The sequence below is a fragment of the Saccopteryx leptura genome, chromosome 1, assembly GCF_036850995.1.
Source record: "Saccopteryx leptura isolate mSacLep1 chromosome 1, mSacLep1_pri_phased_curated, whole genome shotgun sequence".
Taxonomy (NCBI): Eukaryota; Metazoa; Chordata; class Mammalia; order Chiroptera; family Emballonuridae; genus Saccopteryx; species Saccopteryx leptura.
In genome coordinates, this window is record NC_089503.1 from 387,453,846 (window position 1) to 387,468,071 (window position 14,226).

The following is a 14,226-nucleotide window of genomic DNA, read 5'->3' on the forward strand; positions in this document are numbered from 1 at the left end:
AGGTTGCCGGTTCTATTCCCGGTCAGGGCTCATACAGGAGCATATCGATGTTCCTGTCTCTCTCTGCCTTTCTCTCTTGGTAAAATCAATCTGTCAATAAAAAAATTTTTTTTAATTGAAAGGACCAGGAGGGGAGAATTTTTTTTAATATATACAGCTCACAAATATTAGAGGGTATTTCAAAATGAATATGAAGCGATAAAAAAAAGCATTTTTTTTTTATTAAACATGAACAGCAGAAAAGCAAACAAGTCAAAGAAAGTTGTTTGATTATGCAAATGAGATGCAAAACCAACTTTTATCTCATTGGTGAAAACGCACCAGACAAAAGGCTGAGTCCTGGAGGGTTTGCACGTTCCCTGGTCCCTTCATTTTTGTGAGCGGTGTATTATTATTGTCAAGGAGGGAATAAAAGCCAGCCCAGACTTCTTTTTATTGTTTGTTTGGGTTTTTCTTTTTCTTTTTTTTTTTTTTTTTTTTGCGAAAACAAAATATCCATCTTTAATAAAAATCTTTTTACTACAAAAATCACGATCTGAGAGGCGGGCTGCAGCCGCGGCTCAGGGCTGCGTGCCTCCCTTGTGCCGCTTGTTCCCCGGGGGCGCGTCGTTCTTCTTGCCCAGAATCTTCAGCAGGTTCTTGGACATGTAGTAGGGCCGGTCCAGCGAGCCGTCGTGCCGTTCCAGGTCTTCCACTGAGCCGGGACACAGGCCGGTTAGAGCGGCCCCGCGGCCTCCGCGCTCCCTCCCGGAAAACCCGGGGCCCCCCGAAAACCCGCCCCCCCCCCCGAAAACCCGGGGCCGGAACACCGCCGCTGCCTGCTTTGCAGACTGCGCTCCCGCCGGCTGTTTCTTGGGGGGGAGAGGGGCGTGTTTTGTAATTGGGTAGTTTATGTAACCTCGGTTTCCTCATTTGTAAAGTGGGGTCAGTAATAGCACTTGTCAAGCTGTGATAAAGATGACCGGTAAAAAGAAACCGCAGGCCTGCTGCTCAATGCAGAGCCTAGTACACCCTAAAGCCTGGATGGATGGACGGACGGATACAATAGTGCAAGGAAATTCCGCTCTGGACAGCACCTGCTGGGAAGTCCTCACTTCTACCCGAGGTTTCCTGACAGGTGACCCGAGGCCTTGCCTTTGGAAGGCTGTTTCTTAAAATAGCCCACCAGCCTCGGAGGGGACTTCCCCCTTCCTTCTCCAAACCCTTGGGGGATGCCAGAAGGCTCCCTTTGGCTCCTTTAACTCACAAAGTTGCCGTTTCTAGAAACACCAGGTTTTCAATCAAGCTAGAACAGCCTCTGCAACCTTGATTGGGGGGGGGGGGGGGGGCTAGGGTGTCACTCACAGAAACAGAGGAAGAGGGTGTCCACACACATGCCAAAAACGCTGAAGAAGCCGCTGGCAATGACATAGGCCCCCAGGATAGAGGTCTGGAAGACACAGGCCTGTTAGGGTTCCTTTGGGGAGTGAGGGGGTGACACAGAGACGGGTGCTGTCACTCACCATGATGGGCAGCCAGTAATAGTTGAGGTGGGGGTTCTCAAAGTCTTTCCCCAGCCCTGGGATGCCGCCGGTGAAAAAAAAGAAGGACAGGACCCCTGTGGAAAAGGTCAGTGTCACTTCTGTAAGGTCACCTGTTCGGCTTCCCGGAACCCGGGCCCTCTGTCCTTGTAGCTCCCTTCCCAGGTCCTTACCGACACCTCCCACCACCAGCAGCTTCCCGAAGAAGAGCAGCAGCTCTGTGACTTTGTCCAGGACAGCCACCCTGCGTGGGGAATGGGGTGCATTAGTGGTGTGAGGCCCAGCAGGGTTGGGAGCAGAACCGGCTATACAATTTGCCACGACCACGACCGAGGCAAAATGAGAATGGTTAATGTTTCAGGAAGGAAGCAGCAGAGAGCTGAAAGCAAACTCAAGGCCCTTCTGGGCATGGCGGCGTGCCCAGGACCCCGGCCAGCCTGCGGGTGGGAGGTCTCCCCACGCGGGGCCTGGCCTGACCTGACAATGTTCCGCATGAGCAGCATGAAGGCGTTTCTGGCTGAGACACAGAAGTTCTTTCCGTAGATGGCAATCTGGGGGAGGTGGGGGGGTAGAAAGATCGGAGTTACCGGTGGGCGCTCACCCGGGCCAGGCTGGGGAGGGCGGGTCTGCTCACGCAGCAGCGGGGCTCACCATGATGTATGCATTGCGGTTCAGGAACTTGATAAACTTTTCCAGACACCAGAGGCAGCACTTGAAACAGCACATGATGCAGCGGGCCACGGGGTTCTGGGCTCCTGGGGGCCAGGGGCTCAGGCTCAGACACTGGCCCTGAAAGCCGCTCCCTAAGCGTCCAGCTGTTCCGCGGACCTGCCCCCAGCCCCTGCCCTCGGCTCACCTCGCAGTTTGTGGTCAATGTACTCCAAGAGGACCCGGGCGATCTGTACAAGACTCAGGATGAGGGCCCCGAAGGCCAGCGACCCGGTGTGGTAACTGCCGAGGGACCAGGCCGTCAGAGGCAGCTCTGGGGCCCCTGGGGCTCCCAGGGGGTCTCCAGGCCCCAGCTCCAGGCTTACCGCAGCGTGCGGACGAAGGCAGCGCTCAGCGGGAAGGTGGGGATGTCCCGGGGCTTGCTGAAGGCCCAGTAGAAGGAGGCAAAGGCCCCGGCCAGGACACACTGGCCGAGGGCCAGGACCCAGTTGACGGTCCAGAACAGCCCCAGGACCCCGTAGATTTGCAAGTTGAAGAGAGAACGTTGTACCAGGCCCGTGGACAAGTAGCCCTGGAAGACGCACATCAGCCCCGGGCACGAGGAGTTCACCGGCTGAGCCTGTGGGGCACAGAGTAGGCTCACTCCCGCAGCTCCCGCCACCCCCAGAGCAGAGGGGAGGACGCGGCGGCCTGCCTTGCCCTGGAGGGCAGAGTGGGTTCCTTCCAGCAGGTTCATCTCCATGTTCACTGGGTTTCGCTCACCGACTGTGTCAGCATAATTCACTTCTTTCGGTGTCTGGGTGGGCGAGGAGCTCCCAGGAGCTCGCAGGCCGTGTGGGCTAAGCCTGGACGGTGTGTGGGGGGCTGTGTGAACAACGCCCAGCTCTAGAGAGCCTGGCGCCCGATCAGCAGTGCCCTCCCAAGGCAGCCTCTGCGACTTCAACCAGAACACTTCCCAGCAGAATGGGAGACTGGGTAGCAGATGGTATTAAGGAATTATTGTTAATTTTGTTGGGTTTGATAATGGTTATAGTGGTTATGCTTTTTTTTTTATTTTTTCTGTGACAGAGACAGAGAGAGACACAGAGAGGGACAGACAGACAGGAAGGGAGAGAGATGAGAAGCATCAACTCTTTGTTGCGGCTCCTTAGCTGTTCATTGACTGCTTTCTTATATGTGCCTTTACCAGGGGGCCACAGCAGACCGAGTAACCCCTTGATCAGGCCAGCGACCTTGGGTCCAAGCTGGTGAGCCTTGCTCAAACCAGATGAGCCCGCGCTCAAGCTGGCGACCTTGGGGTTTAGAACCTGGGTCCTCCTTGTCCCAGTCCGACGTTCTGTCCACTGCGCCACCGCCTGGTCAGGTTGGTTATGCTTTTTTAAAAAGTCCTTATCTGTCGAGATCTATCCTGGTATATTTACAAGTAAATGGCATGATGTCCAGAATTTGCCTTAAACTCTAGAGAAACAATTTGGGGTTCAGGCTGGGTGGGGAGATGGATGAAAGAGGAAAGTTGAAGGTGTGGAATCTGGGGGCAGGGATTCTCTCCTGGCTTGATGTGTGTTTGAACATCTCCTGGCTTGATGTGTGTTTGAACATTGCCGTAAGAACAAGTGAAAGGCACAGGAATAAACAGCCCTCGCCAGCAGATGTGTCCACGACCTGGGGAACTGCTGCCACTGAGTGTATGTTGGAACCTTCAGAATAAGAAAATCAGCCACCTTCCATGTGTATGTCAGTCTGGGTTTGTGTCCGTTGGCACTTCTAGGTCCTGAGCAAGTGGAAAGCAGGGACCAGGTCATCTGGGGCTCTGCACACCAAGTGTCTGGCACATACGGCTCCTCCGTAAAGATAAGGAAACCCCCCTCTCCTTTTTTTAGAGTGAGGCTAATGCCTGCAGGCAAAGCTCCGAGCAGGTGGCCACGTAAAAACCTGGAGGACAGTAAATTCCCGGACTCCAGCCCCTCTCCCTGGGAACCTCGCAGGAGGCAGGCTGGTAGAGTCTTTCTCAGAACCTCCTCCCCTCCCCCCCCCCTCCCACCAGGCGTCCTGCCCGCGCACTGCCTGGGGTACTGTGTTCTGAGGGAGGGAGGTGGGAAAGCTAAACAAAACCAGTAGTTATCAGCTCTTATCAGGTGCCAGCATGGCACTAAGCGGTTCCTGCGCCCACTGTCATTTGGTTTTCTCTGCCACCCGGAGACAGGTCTTGTGATTTGCTTCGCTGCACAGGTGACGGCCTGAGACCCAGCTGGGCGGGGCTGTTCATGGTCCCCCGGGCAGAGGAACGTCCTGGGAAGGGCGGGGTTCTGTATGCAGCTTCCCGGAGGCTGGCCCTGCCTGGAGGCCCTGTGTATCTCCTCCTGGGCCTCAGCGTCCTTCCCTGGCTCAGGGGCAGGACTCCTGGACCTGCGGTCAGCAGACCGGCTCCCTTCCGGGCTCTGCTGTGGGCCTGTGGCGTGACCCTGAGGAAACCCCTTGCCCTCTCTGTCCCCCGTCTCCACTGCACAGTGAGGCATCTGGACCAGTTGGTCCCTAAGGTCCCCTCAGCCCCCTCCGTCCCCTCCCCCAGTCACCTTACCAGGGGGTCACAGGAGGCATTCATGGGCACCGTCTCACAGCCGGCCAAGCTGACGTTGGGTGCCCAGAGGACGTACTGAGGTTGTCCCGATGTGGCCAAGTACCCAGAGGGAAGTCAAGGAAAGCATGGCCACATGGGGGTCGCTACAGGTCCCCTCCTCAGGGACCCCTGCCCAGGTACTGTGCCAGTGTTCACTGTGCGAGGGGGGCTGGAAGTCAGCCTGGGCTTGCTCTTCCAACCCTGCCCGGTAGCGGGCTGTGTCTGCCCTGACAACGGTGCCTTCTTCCCACTGCGCGGAAAACACCGGGTGGGCAAGAACCCCCCTCCCTGCCCTCCAGGAGGGCGGGCTGTGTGGGCAGAGGATACAGGGCGATCATGGCCCAGTAGGCAATGCAGATGAGCAGGAGCACAAAGGTGACCAGCGGGTAGAACATGGTGGACATCATCTGGCCCACAGCCCTGCAGGGAGATTGGTAACTGTCACCAAGCAGCGCGGCCCTGGGGTCCCCTCCGCCCCACAGAGGCGGCCCTGGGGTCCCCTCCGCCCCACAGAGGTGGCCCTGGGGTCCCCTCCGCCCCACAGAGGCGGCCCCGGCCCCCAGGCTGGGCACACCGTGGTGCTCCCTTGGTGAACTGAACTGAACTGAACGAATAAGACTGGGAGGGGGGCCCTGAGAGCAAACAGGGTCTCAGAGACGCCCCCAGGGCAGCTTCAGGGTGAGGAAGGGAGGAGAGTCCTCAGAGGACGGTGTGTTCGCTGGCTCGGCAGGCGAGTCTTGTGGGGAGAGAGCTGCTGTTTCTCCTCCTCCTCCTCGCCTGGATTCCCGCCATCCCACCCGACCACCGTCACCACGGCAATAATAACAATGGCCCCCAGGACCAGCCCTGCTGTCCGGGCTGCCCCATGCTCGAGGGACTTGATGGGACATTAACTCTCTTCATGCTCAGGGCAACCATACGAGGTAGGAACGATGCTCAGACACCCACCGGCCCGCCCCACTTTATAGGTGGGTAAACTGAGGCTCGGAGAGGCTGTCACACCGCAGCATGGAGCACTGTACTGTTCTGTCCTTCCCCTCCAGGGCTCCCTGCCAGCAGCCCGGCCCGGCCCGCACCCCGTGCCCCCGGCCCCATCGCCCCGGACGGGCCCTGACCGGCTGGCCTCCTCCAGGGCTCCCCGCCAGCGGCCCGGCCCGGCCCGCACCCCGTGCCCCCGGCCCCATCGCCCCGGACGGGCCCTGACCGGCTGGCCTCCTCCAGGGCTCCCTGCCAGCGGCCTGGCCCGGCCCGGCCCGGCCCGCACCCCGTGCCCCCGGCCCCATCGCCCCGGACGGGCCCTGACCGGCTGGCCTCCTCCAGGGCTCCCCGCCAGTGGCCCGGCCCGCACCCCGTGCCCCCGGCCCCATCGCCCCGGACGGGCCCTGACCGGCTGGCCTCCTCCAGGACTCCCCGCCAGTGGCCCGGCCCGCACCCCGTGCCCCGGCCCCATCGCCCCCGGACGGGCCCTGACCGGCTGGCCTCCTCCAGGAGGGCGATGGCGATGCGGATCCGCTGTCGCAGGAAGATGACCATGAGCAGCAGGACGGCTTCCAGCACGGCCAGCACGATCACTGAGGGGGGACACAGGGGCACGGGGAGGGGGGGCAGTCACGGCCGGGCCGGGCGCGGCCCAGGCAGCCCTCGGGCAGCTGGCGTCCGGAGGGGCCGCGGCAGACTCACGGGCCACCAGCCAGGTCTCCTGCACACTGCGGTAGGCGCCGAGGTCGGTGGTGAAGCCCAGCGTGGTGATGGAAGCGCCCTTGTCCCGCAGCGCGCGGTACTCCTCCCAGCAGTGGTAGATGCCGTAGGCCAGCACGCCCAGCACCCCGAGGACCAGGACCAGCACCAGGGGCCCGGCCGTCAGGCGCAGGAGCAGGACAAACAGCAGGCTGAGGACCAGAGCCACGCCAAGGGCACTAGAGGCGGGGGAGGTAGGTGAGGGTCACCACTGGTCCCCCCAGTGCCTTTCCTCACACCCCCACATGTCCCCAGATTAGACCCCTTTTCTTTTTATCATAAATCCTGTTGGGTTTGGGGTCCATTCTGAACTCTGGCTCCTCTTCCCTTGTTTAAAGACTCGGTGTCAGACAGGGGGCTGGAGGCTGAGGACCCGGGAGGGAGAAGGGAAGGAGAAAGTAAGGGAATCTGGTGACTCACACAAGGATCCAGTACCAGGATTGGGCAAAATCTTCAAAGATCTTAACACTGATGTCATGGGCATTGAGATCGTCAAGAAGGCCGCTGTGGCAAGGGACAGAGTCAGAGGGGGCTGTGGGCGAGGGGCGAGGGACAGAGAGGGCGGAGGGGCGAGGGACAGAGAGGGCGGAGGGGCGAGGGACAGAGGGGGCGGAGGGGCGAGGGACAGAGGGGGCGGAGGGGCGAGGGACAGAGGGGGCGGAGGGGCGAGGGACAGAGAGGGCGGAGGGGCGAGGGACAGAGCGGAGGGGCGAGGGACGGAGGGGCAAGGGACAGAGGGGGCGGAGGGGCGAGGGACGGAGGGGGCGGAGGGGCGAGGGACAGAGCGGAGGGGCGAGGGACAGAGCGGAGGGGCGAGGGACAGAGCGGAGGGGCGAGGGACGGAGGGGCAAGGGACAGAGGGGGCGGAGGGGCGAGGGACAGAGGGGGCGGAGGGGCGAGGGACAGAGCGGAGGGGCGAGGGACAGAGCGGAGGGGCGAGGGACGGAGGGGCAAGGGACAGAGGGGGCGGAGGGGCGAGGGACAGAGAGGGCGGAGGGGCGAGGGACAGAGGGGGCGGAGGGGTGAGGGACAGAGAGGGCGGCGGCAGGGGTGCCCACCTGATTCCCTGGGTGACAGAGGTGTTGCTGGGGATCCCCGGGAGTGTGGGCACAGTACTGTTGGTCCATGGGAAACAGCGCCCCAGAGCTGGAGGGAGAGAACCGGCCGGTACCAGAGCTTTGCCTTGAAAGCCTCTTGCCCCCACCTCAGGCCACCGCGCCCCCAGGGCCGAGAGGAGAGATGGGCTCTGCTCGCCCCACAGAGCTGCTCTTGATTCTACCGCCAGACAGGAGCTTCTCTGCCCATGGGGCCCCGGCCATACCTGCTTTACTGTCCCTGAGTGACCCCCTTCCTCTCCTTCCTGGGCCGCTGCTCCGGTCAGAGCCTCCTCCCCTCCGGCCTGCCTCTTACAACACCTCCACCCCCAGCCCTGTCACCCATCCACCCACCCGCTGCCTGAGTGCCCGGGAGACCAGGGCACAGCGGAGGCCTCCTCAGTCCAAGGCTCAAAGTCCCTCAGCTGCTCAGACACGCGGAGGCTCCATCCTGGACAGCGCGCACCTCACGGCCAGGCTTCCGGGCCCCCCTGCCTGAGCACAGCCCTTCCCCCTCACTCCTCTACCTTCGCTCCCACCGCGCCCTTCCCTGCGTGCCCCCTCCCCCAGAAATCCAATCCAGTACCCCCTGCTCACTCCCTCTGCCCCTCACCTCCTCTAGGGAGCCTATGCCACCCCCCCCCCCCGGCACCTGTGATGTGCCTACCGCATCTATCCCCCACCCATACAACACCTCTGCCAGGCAAACTCGCTGTGGCATTGACAGTCTAAAGATGAAGAAACAAGGCTCAGAGAGGTTGAGTAATGGGCCCAAGGCCACACAGCTAGAAAGTGCTACAATTTATATCCAGCTCTGACTTCAGGGCACGCATGTCATGTCAGATACTTGTTGTTGCACTTAGGTTGAGCACTGGATATCTTTTCTCATGCTGTCATCTAAATTTTATTTTTATTTTTTGTATTTTTCTGAAGCTGGAAACGGGGAGGCAGTCAGACAGACTCCCGCATGCGCCCGACCGGGATCCACCCGGCACGCCCACCAGGGGGCGACGCTCTGCCCATCCGGGGCGTTGCTCTGTTGCGACCAGAGCCACTCTAGCGCCTGAGGCAGAGGCCACAGAGCCATCCTCAGCGCCCGGGCCATCTTTGCTCCAGTGGAGCCTTGGCTGCGGGAGGGGAAGAGAGAGACAGAGAGGAAGGAGAGGGGGAGGGGTGGAGAAGCAGATGGGCGCTTCTCCTGTGTGCCCTGGCTGGGAACCGAACCCAGGACTTCCGCACACCAGACCAACGCTCTACCACTGAGCCAACCGGCCAGGACCTGTCATCTAAATTTTTTTTAAAAGTAACATTAATTATTGGAAAGAAGAGCATGCATAATTTAAAAAAAAGTCGACTGCGGCCTGAGCTGTGGCGGCACGGTGGATAAAGCATCGACCTGGAACTCCGAGGTCGCCGGTTCAGATCCCTCGGCTTGCCCAGTCAAGGCACATACAGGAAGCAACTACAGGGAGTAGGTGCTTCCTGATTCTCTCTCCCCCACCTCTTTCTCACTTTCCCTCTCTCTTTGTCCCCTCTCCAAAAATCAGTAAAGAAAATCTAAAAATAGGCCCTGGCCAGTTGGCTCAGTGGTAGAGTGTCAGCCCAGCATGTAGAAGTCCAGGGTTCAATTCCCAGCCAGGGCACACAGGAGAAGCACCCATCTGCTCCTCCACCCGTCCCCCTCTCCTTCCTCTCTCTCTCTTCTCCTCCCGCAGCCAAGGCTCCTCTGGAGCAAAGTTGGCCCAGGTGCTGAGGATGGCTCCATGGCCTCTGCCTCAGGCTCTAGAATGGCTCTAGCTGCAATGGAGCAGCGCCCCAGATGGGCAGAGCATCGCCCCCTGGTGGGCATGCGGGGTGGATCCTCGGTCAGGTGCATGTGGGAGTCTGACTGCCTCCCTGCTTCTCACTTCAGAAAAATACCAAAATAAATAAATAAAGAAAGAAAGAAAGAAAGAAAGAAAGAAAGAAAGAAAGAAAGAAAGAAAAGAAAAGAAAAAAGAAAAAAAAATCTAAAAATAAAAAATAAAAGTGGCCAATTGCGATCCCACCACCCAGCCACAGTCATCTGTGGCGTTAGGATGACTTCTGGTTTGTCTGCTGTGCACACACCTGCCCGTGTTGGGGAATGTTCGCCACGTGTGTTTTCATGGGATTCCTGTGCGCTCTCTCTGATCTCTACACCTAGCATGCAGCTCCCACAGGGAGCCAAGTGCCCTGTGTCCACCCCCAGTGCCCGGCGTAGCAAACTGCCACAGCCCAGCCCTGCGACCTCATCCTCTCCGGGCCTGGTTTCCTCATTTGAGCAATAAAAATATACGACTAGCCGATGCCCGAGGAAGGGGTGCGCTTCTCACCTCGAGTCGAAGGGAGGAGGAAGCTGGGGCACAGCTCCTGCTGCAGGCTTTGGAGCACTGGCTGGGGGGGGGGGGTGAGGGAAGGACAGACGGACACACAGTCACAGAGCAGGATGCAGGAGTGAGCGTCCCCCGCCATAGCCTCGCACCCCCACCCACGCGGTCCCTCCTTGACCACGCCCATGACGCTGGGGGCAGCGCTCACCATGTCCCCGGGCACCCCCGGCAGACAGAAGTTCCGGTGGGCGGCATAAAAGACCTCCCCGACCGTCAGGGACAGCTCACTCCTGCTCACAGTCCATGAGTCCGTCGGACAGGAGGACACACACACCTGGGGGGCGGAGGGCATGCTGAGGGGCTCGCGGCCGGCCGGGGCCGATCTGGGCAGAGGCGCGTCCCCGCTCTGACCTGGGGTGTGGGGCACTGCAGGCCGCGCTGGGCCACCGTGATGATGTTGGCGGTCAGGACGCAGCTGAAGATGTTGAAGTACAGGAGGTAGGGCTTCTCTCTGCGGGTGGGGAGCACGCGAAGGTGTCAGGGCGTGGTCAGGTGTCGGGAACGGGAATGGAGGGACAGCGTGGGTGGCCCAGACCTGCCCGACCCAGATCCTGGGCTCGGGAAGCTCAGTCCAGTTTGGGAGGTACCGGGGCACACTGAACCACTTCCCCGGGTCGGTCAGCATCGCCTGTGGTTCACGCAGGACCAACCTAGTTCACGCTCACAAATGGTTAAGGGCAGGAACACCGGAGCCAAATCGCCACCCAGCTTTATGGCCTTGAGCAAGTCACTCAATTGCTGACTGCCTCGTTCCGTGGCGGGGAGAATCACACTACCCACTTTATAGGCTTTAAATGACTGTGTGTGTAAAGTACACGGCCTGCTGGGAACATGGAGGCGCGCACACAAATGCCAGAGGCTTTACCGTTGGCCGCTCCCTGCCTGCGAGGGCTGGTCGCGTCTCTTCCGGGACCCCCCTCGCATTTCTGATGGGCACCTCAAAGCTCAGAGAGGCTGAGGACCTTGCCCAAGACCACGCACACGAACCAGAATCCCAGCTGGGGATTCGAAGGCCAGTGTCTCACGGCTAAAACCCATGAACTTAACCTTGACCCTATACTGCCTTGCAGTTTTGGGGGGGCGGGGCTTGCTCACCAGCCAGCTGCCCAGCAATGGAAGCTGCTCAATGTGGTCTGGGGGTGAGATTAAGGGCGGTGGGGGGTGGGCAGAGAGGGTCTGGGAACACAACAGGGAAAGGTCTGCAGCCTGAACGTGGGGGGGGGGGGCTGCCTGCCCACCCCACCCTCACCTTCCTCTTGCTCCTCTGTCACACTCACTTGTTTGCCCCCACGCCGCAGTAGGCCCCGGTCGAGTTCCTGGGGTAGAGGACTTGCCGGGGGTCTCCATACACCCAGGCTGGACACAGAGACACACACACAGAAGGGTCACCGGAGGGGGGCGGGCAGGGACTTCGTCGTCATCGAGAGCAGCCCTGGGTCGTTGGACCCCCTGCCCCCACCAGCCAGCGCTGCCCCAGCCCCGCGCAGCTGGACACTCACCCACGATCCCCACCGCAATGTAACCCAGAATGAAGAGAAGGAAGAGGACGCAGCAGATGACATCTGTGCAGCTCCTGGGGGGGGGGGGGGGGACACGGGGAGCCTTTGGAGAGGACAGCTGGGGGGCAATGGAAAGTGGGCGTGGGGAGGTTCTCTCTGGTTTGTAAAGGAGAGCTTTTCCTGGATGGGTCAACTCTCCTCTGAATTAGAACAGAAGGGGGCATAAACCCTAAGTGCTCAGCCTCGTGGAGTTCCCCGAGGGCACGCGGCAGACATTGTCAGAGGGGCCCCGGGAGCCACTGCGTCGTCTCCCCCCGCATCGACCCCCTCCTGGGGCAGGCTTTTGCTGTTTCACAAGCTTCTTACCGATTTTTCAGCAAGTACACAGCAAAAACAAGACAGCCCTCCCCCCACCCTGCGTGGTCCCCAGGACTCACCTGTTCTTGATGGGGCCTCGGAAGGAAGGGTCGTATTTGACCGGTTTTCCTGAGGGGCGGGTGTGAGGAGCAGGGTGGAGAGTGAGGCCCTGAGCGGAGTCTCTCTCCTCGCTCCTTGTCCGTCCCGCCCCAGTTCCCCCTGTTCTCAGGGGTCTTCAGGGAGATGGACAGGGGCTGGGCGCGCGGAGGGGCCACAGGAGAGCAGGAAAGGTAGGGTCACTGTGAATCCACCCAGGTGGCCTTGGAGGAAGGGGATGGGGGCCTTGATGGGTCATTTCCAGCTCACACCTTGAGGCTGGAGGCCAGGGACAGAGCTTTCGTGTCCTGCCGGTCCGACCCATCTCTCCTGAGTCTCCCCTCAGCTGCTATGTGGGAGGGACTCTGTGTCTAGTGATCTCAGTGGCCCTCACGCTGTCCCCTGCCTGTGCCCCGCCCAGGCTGGGCACAGATGGAGCCCCTCAGGGAGGTCAGAGCCTCAGACCCTACCTCTAGCCCAGGGCTAGGGGGAAAAAAAACCTGAAATCAAATGTACCAGCTCCTGCCGGGCCTAGGGAGGGAGGGAGCTCCCTGCGGACCCCACCTGAAGGGACTCCATCCCCAGGCCACTGCCAGACTCTGGGCAGGCCACCAAATCAAGCTGACACCTGAGCTCGGTGGCTGAGGTGGTGATCCTGTCCGGTTCCTGGTCCTCCCTGAGTACACACGGGGAGGAGGTGGGGCCAGGCACCCGGGGTCCCTCGTGGGCACCGCGGATGACCCGAGGGGGTGAGGGCTGGGCGTGAGTGTGGGAAGAGGTGGGGTCCGTTCTCCGCAGGTGCTCTGGACTCTGTCCCTCCATGGCTCTCGGACGGACGTGAGGTCAATGATTGATCCAAAGCTGTTCCAGGAAGTCTTTTGGGAAGTCCTCACTGCTCCTACCCTGCCCCTTTGGGACCCAAGCCTTCCCTCTGGGAGGCCCCTCCCCTGGGGTTCCCTTCCCTCCAGAGCAGGGGCTCAGACCCCCCCCTCCCCAAACCTCAAGGGACCTGTGCAGGCAGGTCCCTAGCCCTCCCTGTGCATGGGGCTAGTCCCCATTCCGTCTCCCCTCACACCTGCCACCCTGACCCTCAGACCCCTGGGGCAGGCCCCTAGCCCTCGCTGTGCATGGGGCTGGTCCTCGTTCCCTCTCCCCTCAGGCCTTACCCCCAACAAGGACCCTAGAAGGCCCCTGCCTCTCTATTCCTCAAGGATCCCCCAGACAGGCTCCTCTCCAACAGAAACCGAGGCAGGTCCAGCCCCCTCGTAAAGGCCCCGAGCCCCAGCTCCTCACAGGGCCCCTGGCAAGATGGACCTCACCTGCCACTGCCCACGGAGACCCTGGTGGGCAGCCCGGCATCCTTCCCCACAGAGACCCAGGGTCCAGGCTGAAACCCTTCCTCGCAGGGTCCCCAGCCTTTCCTGCTGCCCCCCCCCACCCCCCCGGGCCGGAGCCCCAGCCCCTGCTCAGGACCACACCCTACCTCTCTCTCTTCAGGCCCTGCTTCCTCCGTCCCTGCCCTGGAGGCCCCCAACCCCTCCTCCCAGGAACTCCACACCAGCGCCTCTCCGAGACCCCCGGCTTGTCCCCCTGAGGTCTCCTCACCCACGGCTGCATCCCCTGAACCCCATCCTCCCAGAGCCCTGGCTCTTCCACCTTCCATCTGCTCCCTTAGCCCCTCTCCCGGGGGCCAGCCCCGGACACCGTGCCCCCGAGGGGTCCAGCCAGGCCTCCTGCCCTCCGCGGGGCCCTGGCTTCCACCCCGGCCAGCCCCGGCCAGCCTCACCGTAGGCCTCCTCGCCGGCTGCCTTCTCCCCCATGGCTCAGTCTCCGGAGTGATTGGAGCCTGGGAGACCGGGCAACTCACCTGCCGCTGCCCCGCCTCCTGCGTCACCGCCCCACCTCCACCTGTGGTCCCGCCGCGCACAGGCCAGTTCCTCCTCAGTGTGCAGGGCGGAGGGCGGGAAGGCCGGCCAGGGACCGGGGCGCCCGCTGCTGCCTGAGGCCCTGGGGCCTGCGGCCTGCACCACCTGGAAGCCTTCAAGAATCCTCCACAATTCTGCAAATCACCTCACGCGTCCACACCCTTCAGTCAAGATTGTTGAGATTTGCCTTTTAGGCCTTGATTAGACCCTGCCCTCAGGGGTCCCCTCGGGTCCCCCTCTCCTCCCCCCTCCCCTGGGCAGCCATCCACGCCAGTCCAGCTTGCTTCCTGGCCTGCTCTGC

At 61.2% G+C, this 14,226-nt stretch overlaps 1 protein-coding gene across 1 annotated transcript; it reads right to left on the bottom strand.

Annotated features, from left to right (window-relative positions):
- Positions 1-200: 200 nt before the first annotated feature.
- On the bottom strand, positions 201-13,880 carry SLC44A4 (solute carrier family 44 member 4). Its single transcript, XM_066359774.1, has 21 exons — positions 13,787-13,880; positions 11,985-12,033; positions 11,548-11,621; positions 11,326-11,404; positions 10,400-10,499; positions 10,197-10,322; positions 9,992-10,052; positions 7,602-7,689; positions 6,964-7,047; positions 6,487-6,722; positions 6,278-6,377; positions 5,134-5,226; positions 4,768-4,870; positions 2,555-2,808; positions 2,377-2,471; positions 2,172-2,275; positions 1,998-2,071; positions 1,694-1,764; positions 1,503-1,597; positions 1,345-1,429; positions 201-694 (listed from the first exon to the last, which is right to left on the bottom strand). Exons 1-21 carry the CDS (start codon positions 13,818-13,820, stop codon positions 561-563), a joined length of 2,139 nt encoding a protein of 712 aa, XP_066215871.1. The 5' UTR covers positions 13,821-13,880; the 3' UTR covers positions 201-560.
- Positions 13,881-14,226: the final 346 nt, after the last annotated feature.

What these genes read in the sequence shown, in the direction of transcription:
- SLC44A4 (XM_066359774.1), bottom strand. Translation starts at nt 13,820, where the DNA reads ATGGGGGAGAAGGCAGCCGGCGAGGAGGCCTACG. An exon ending in TCCTGGTACTGGATCCTTGT is followed by an intron (nt 6,723 to 6,963) that starts GTGAGTCACCAG and finishes CCCCGCCTCTAG; the next exon opens with TGCCCTTGGCGTGGCTCTGG. An exon ending in TACTGGGCCATGATCGCCCT is followed by an intron (nt 4,871 to 5,133) that starts GTATCCTCTGCC and finishes ACTTCCCTCTGG; the next exon opens with GTACTTGGCCACATCGGGAC.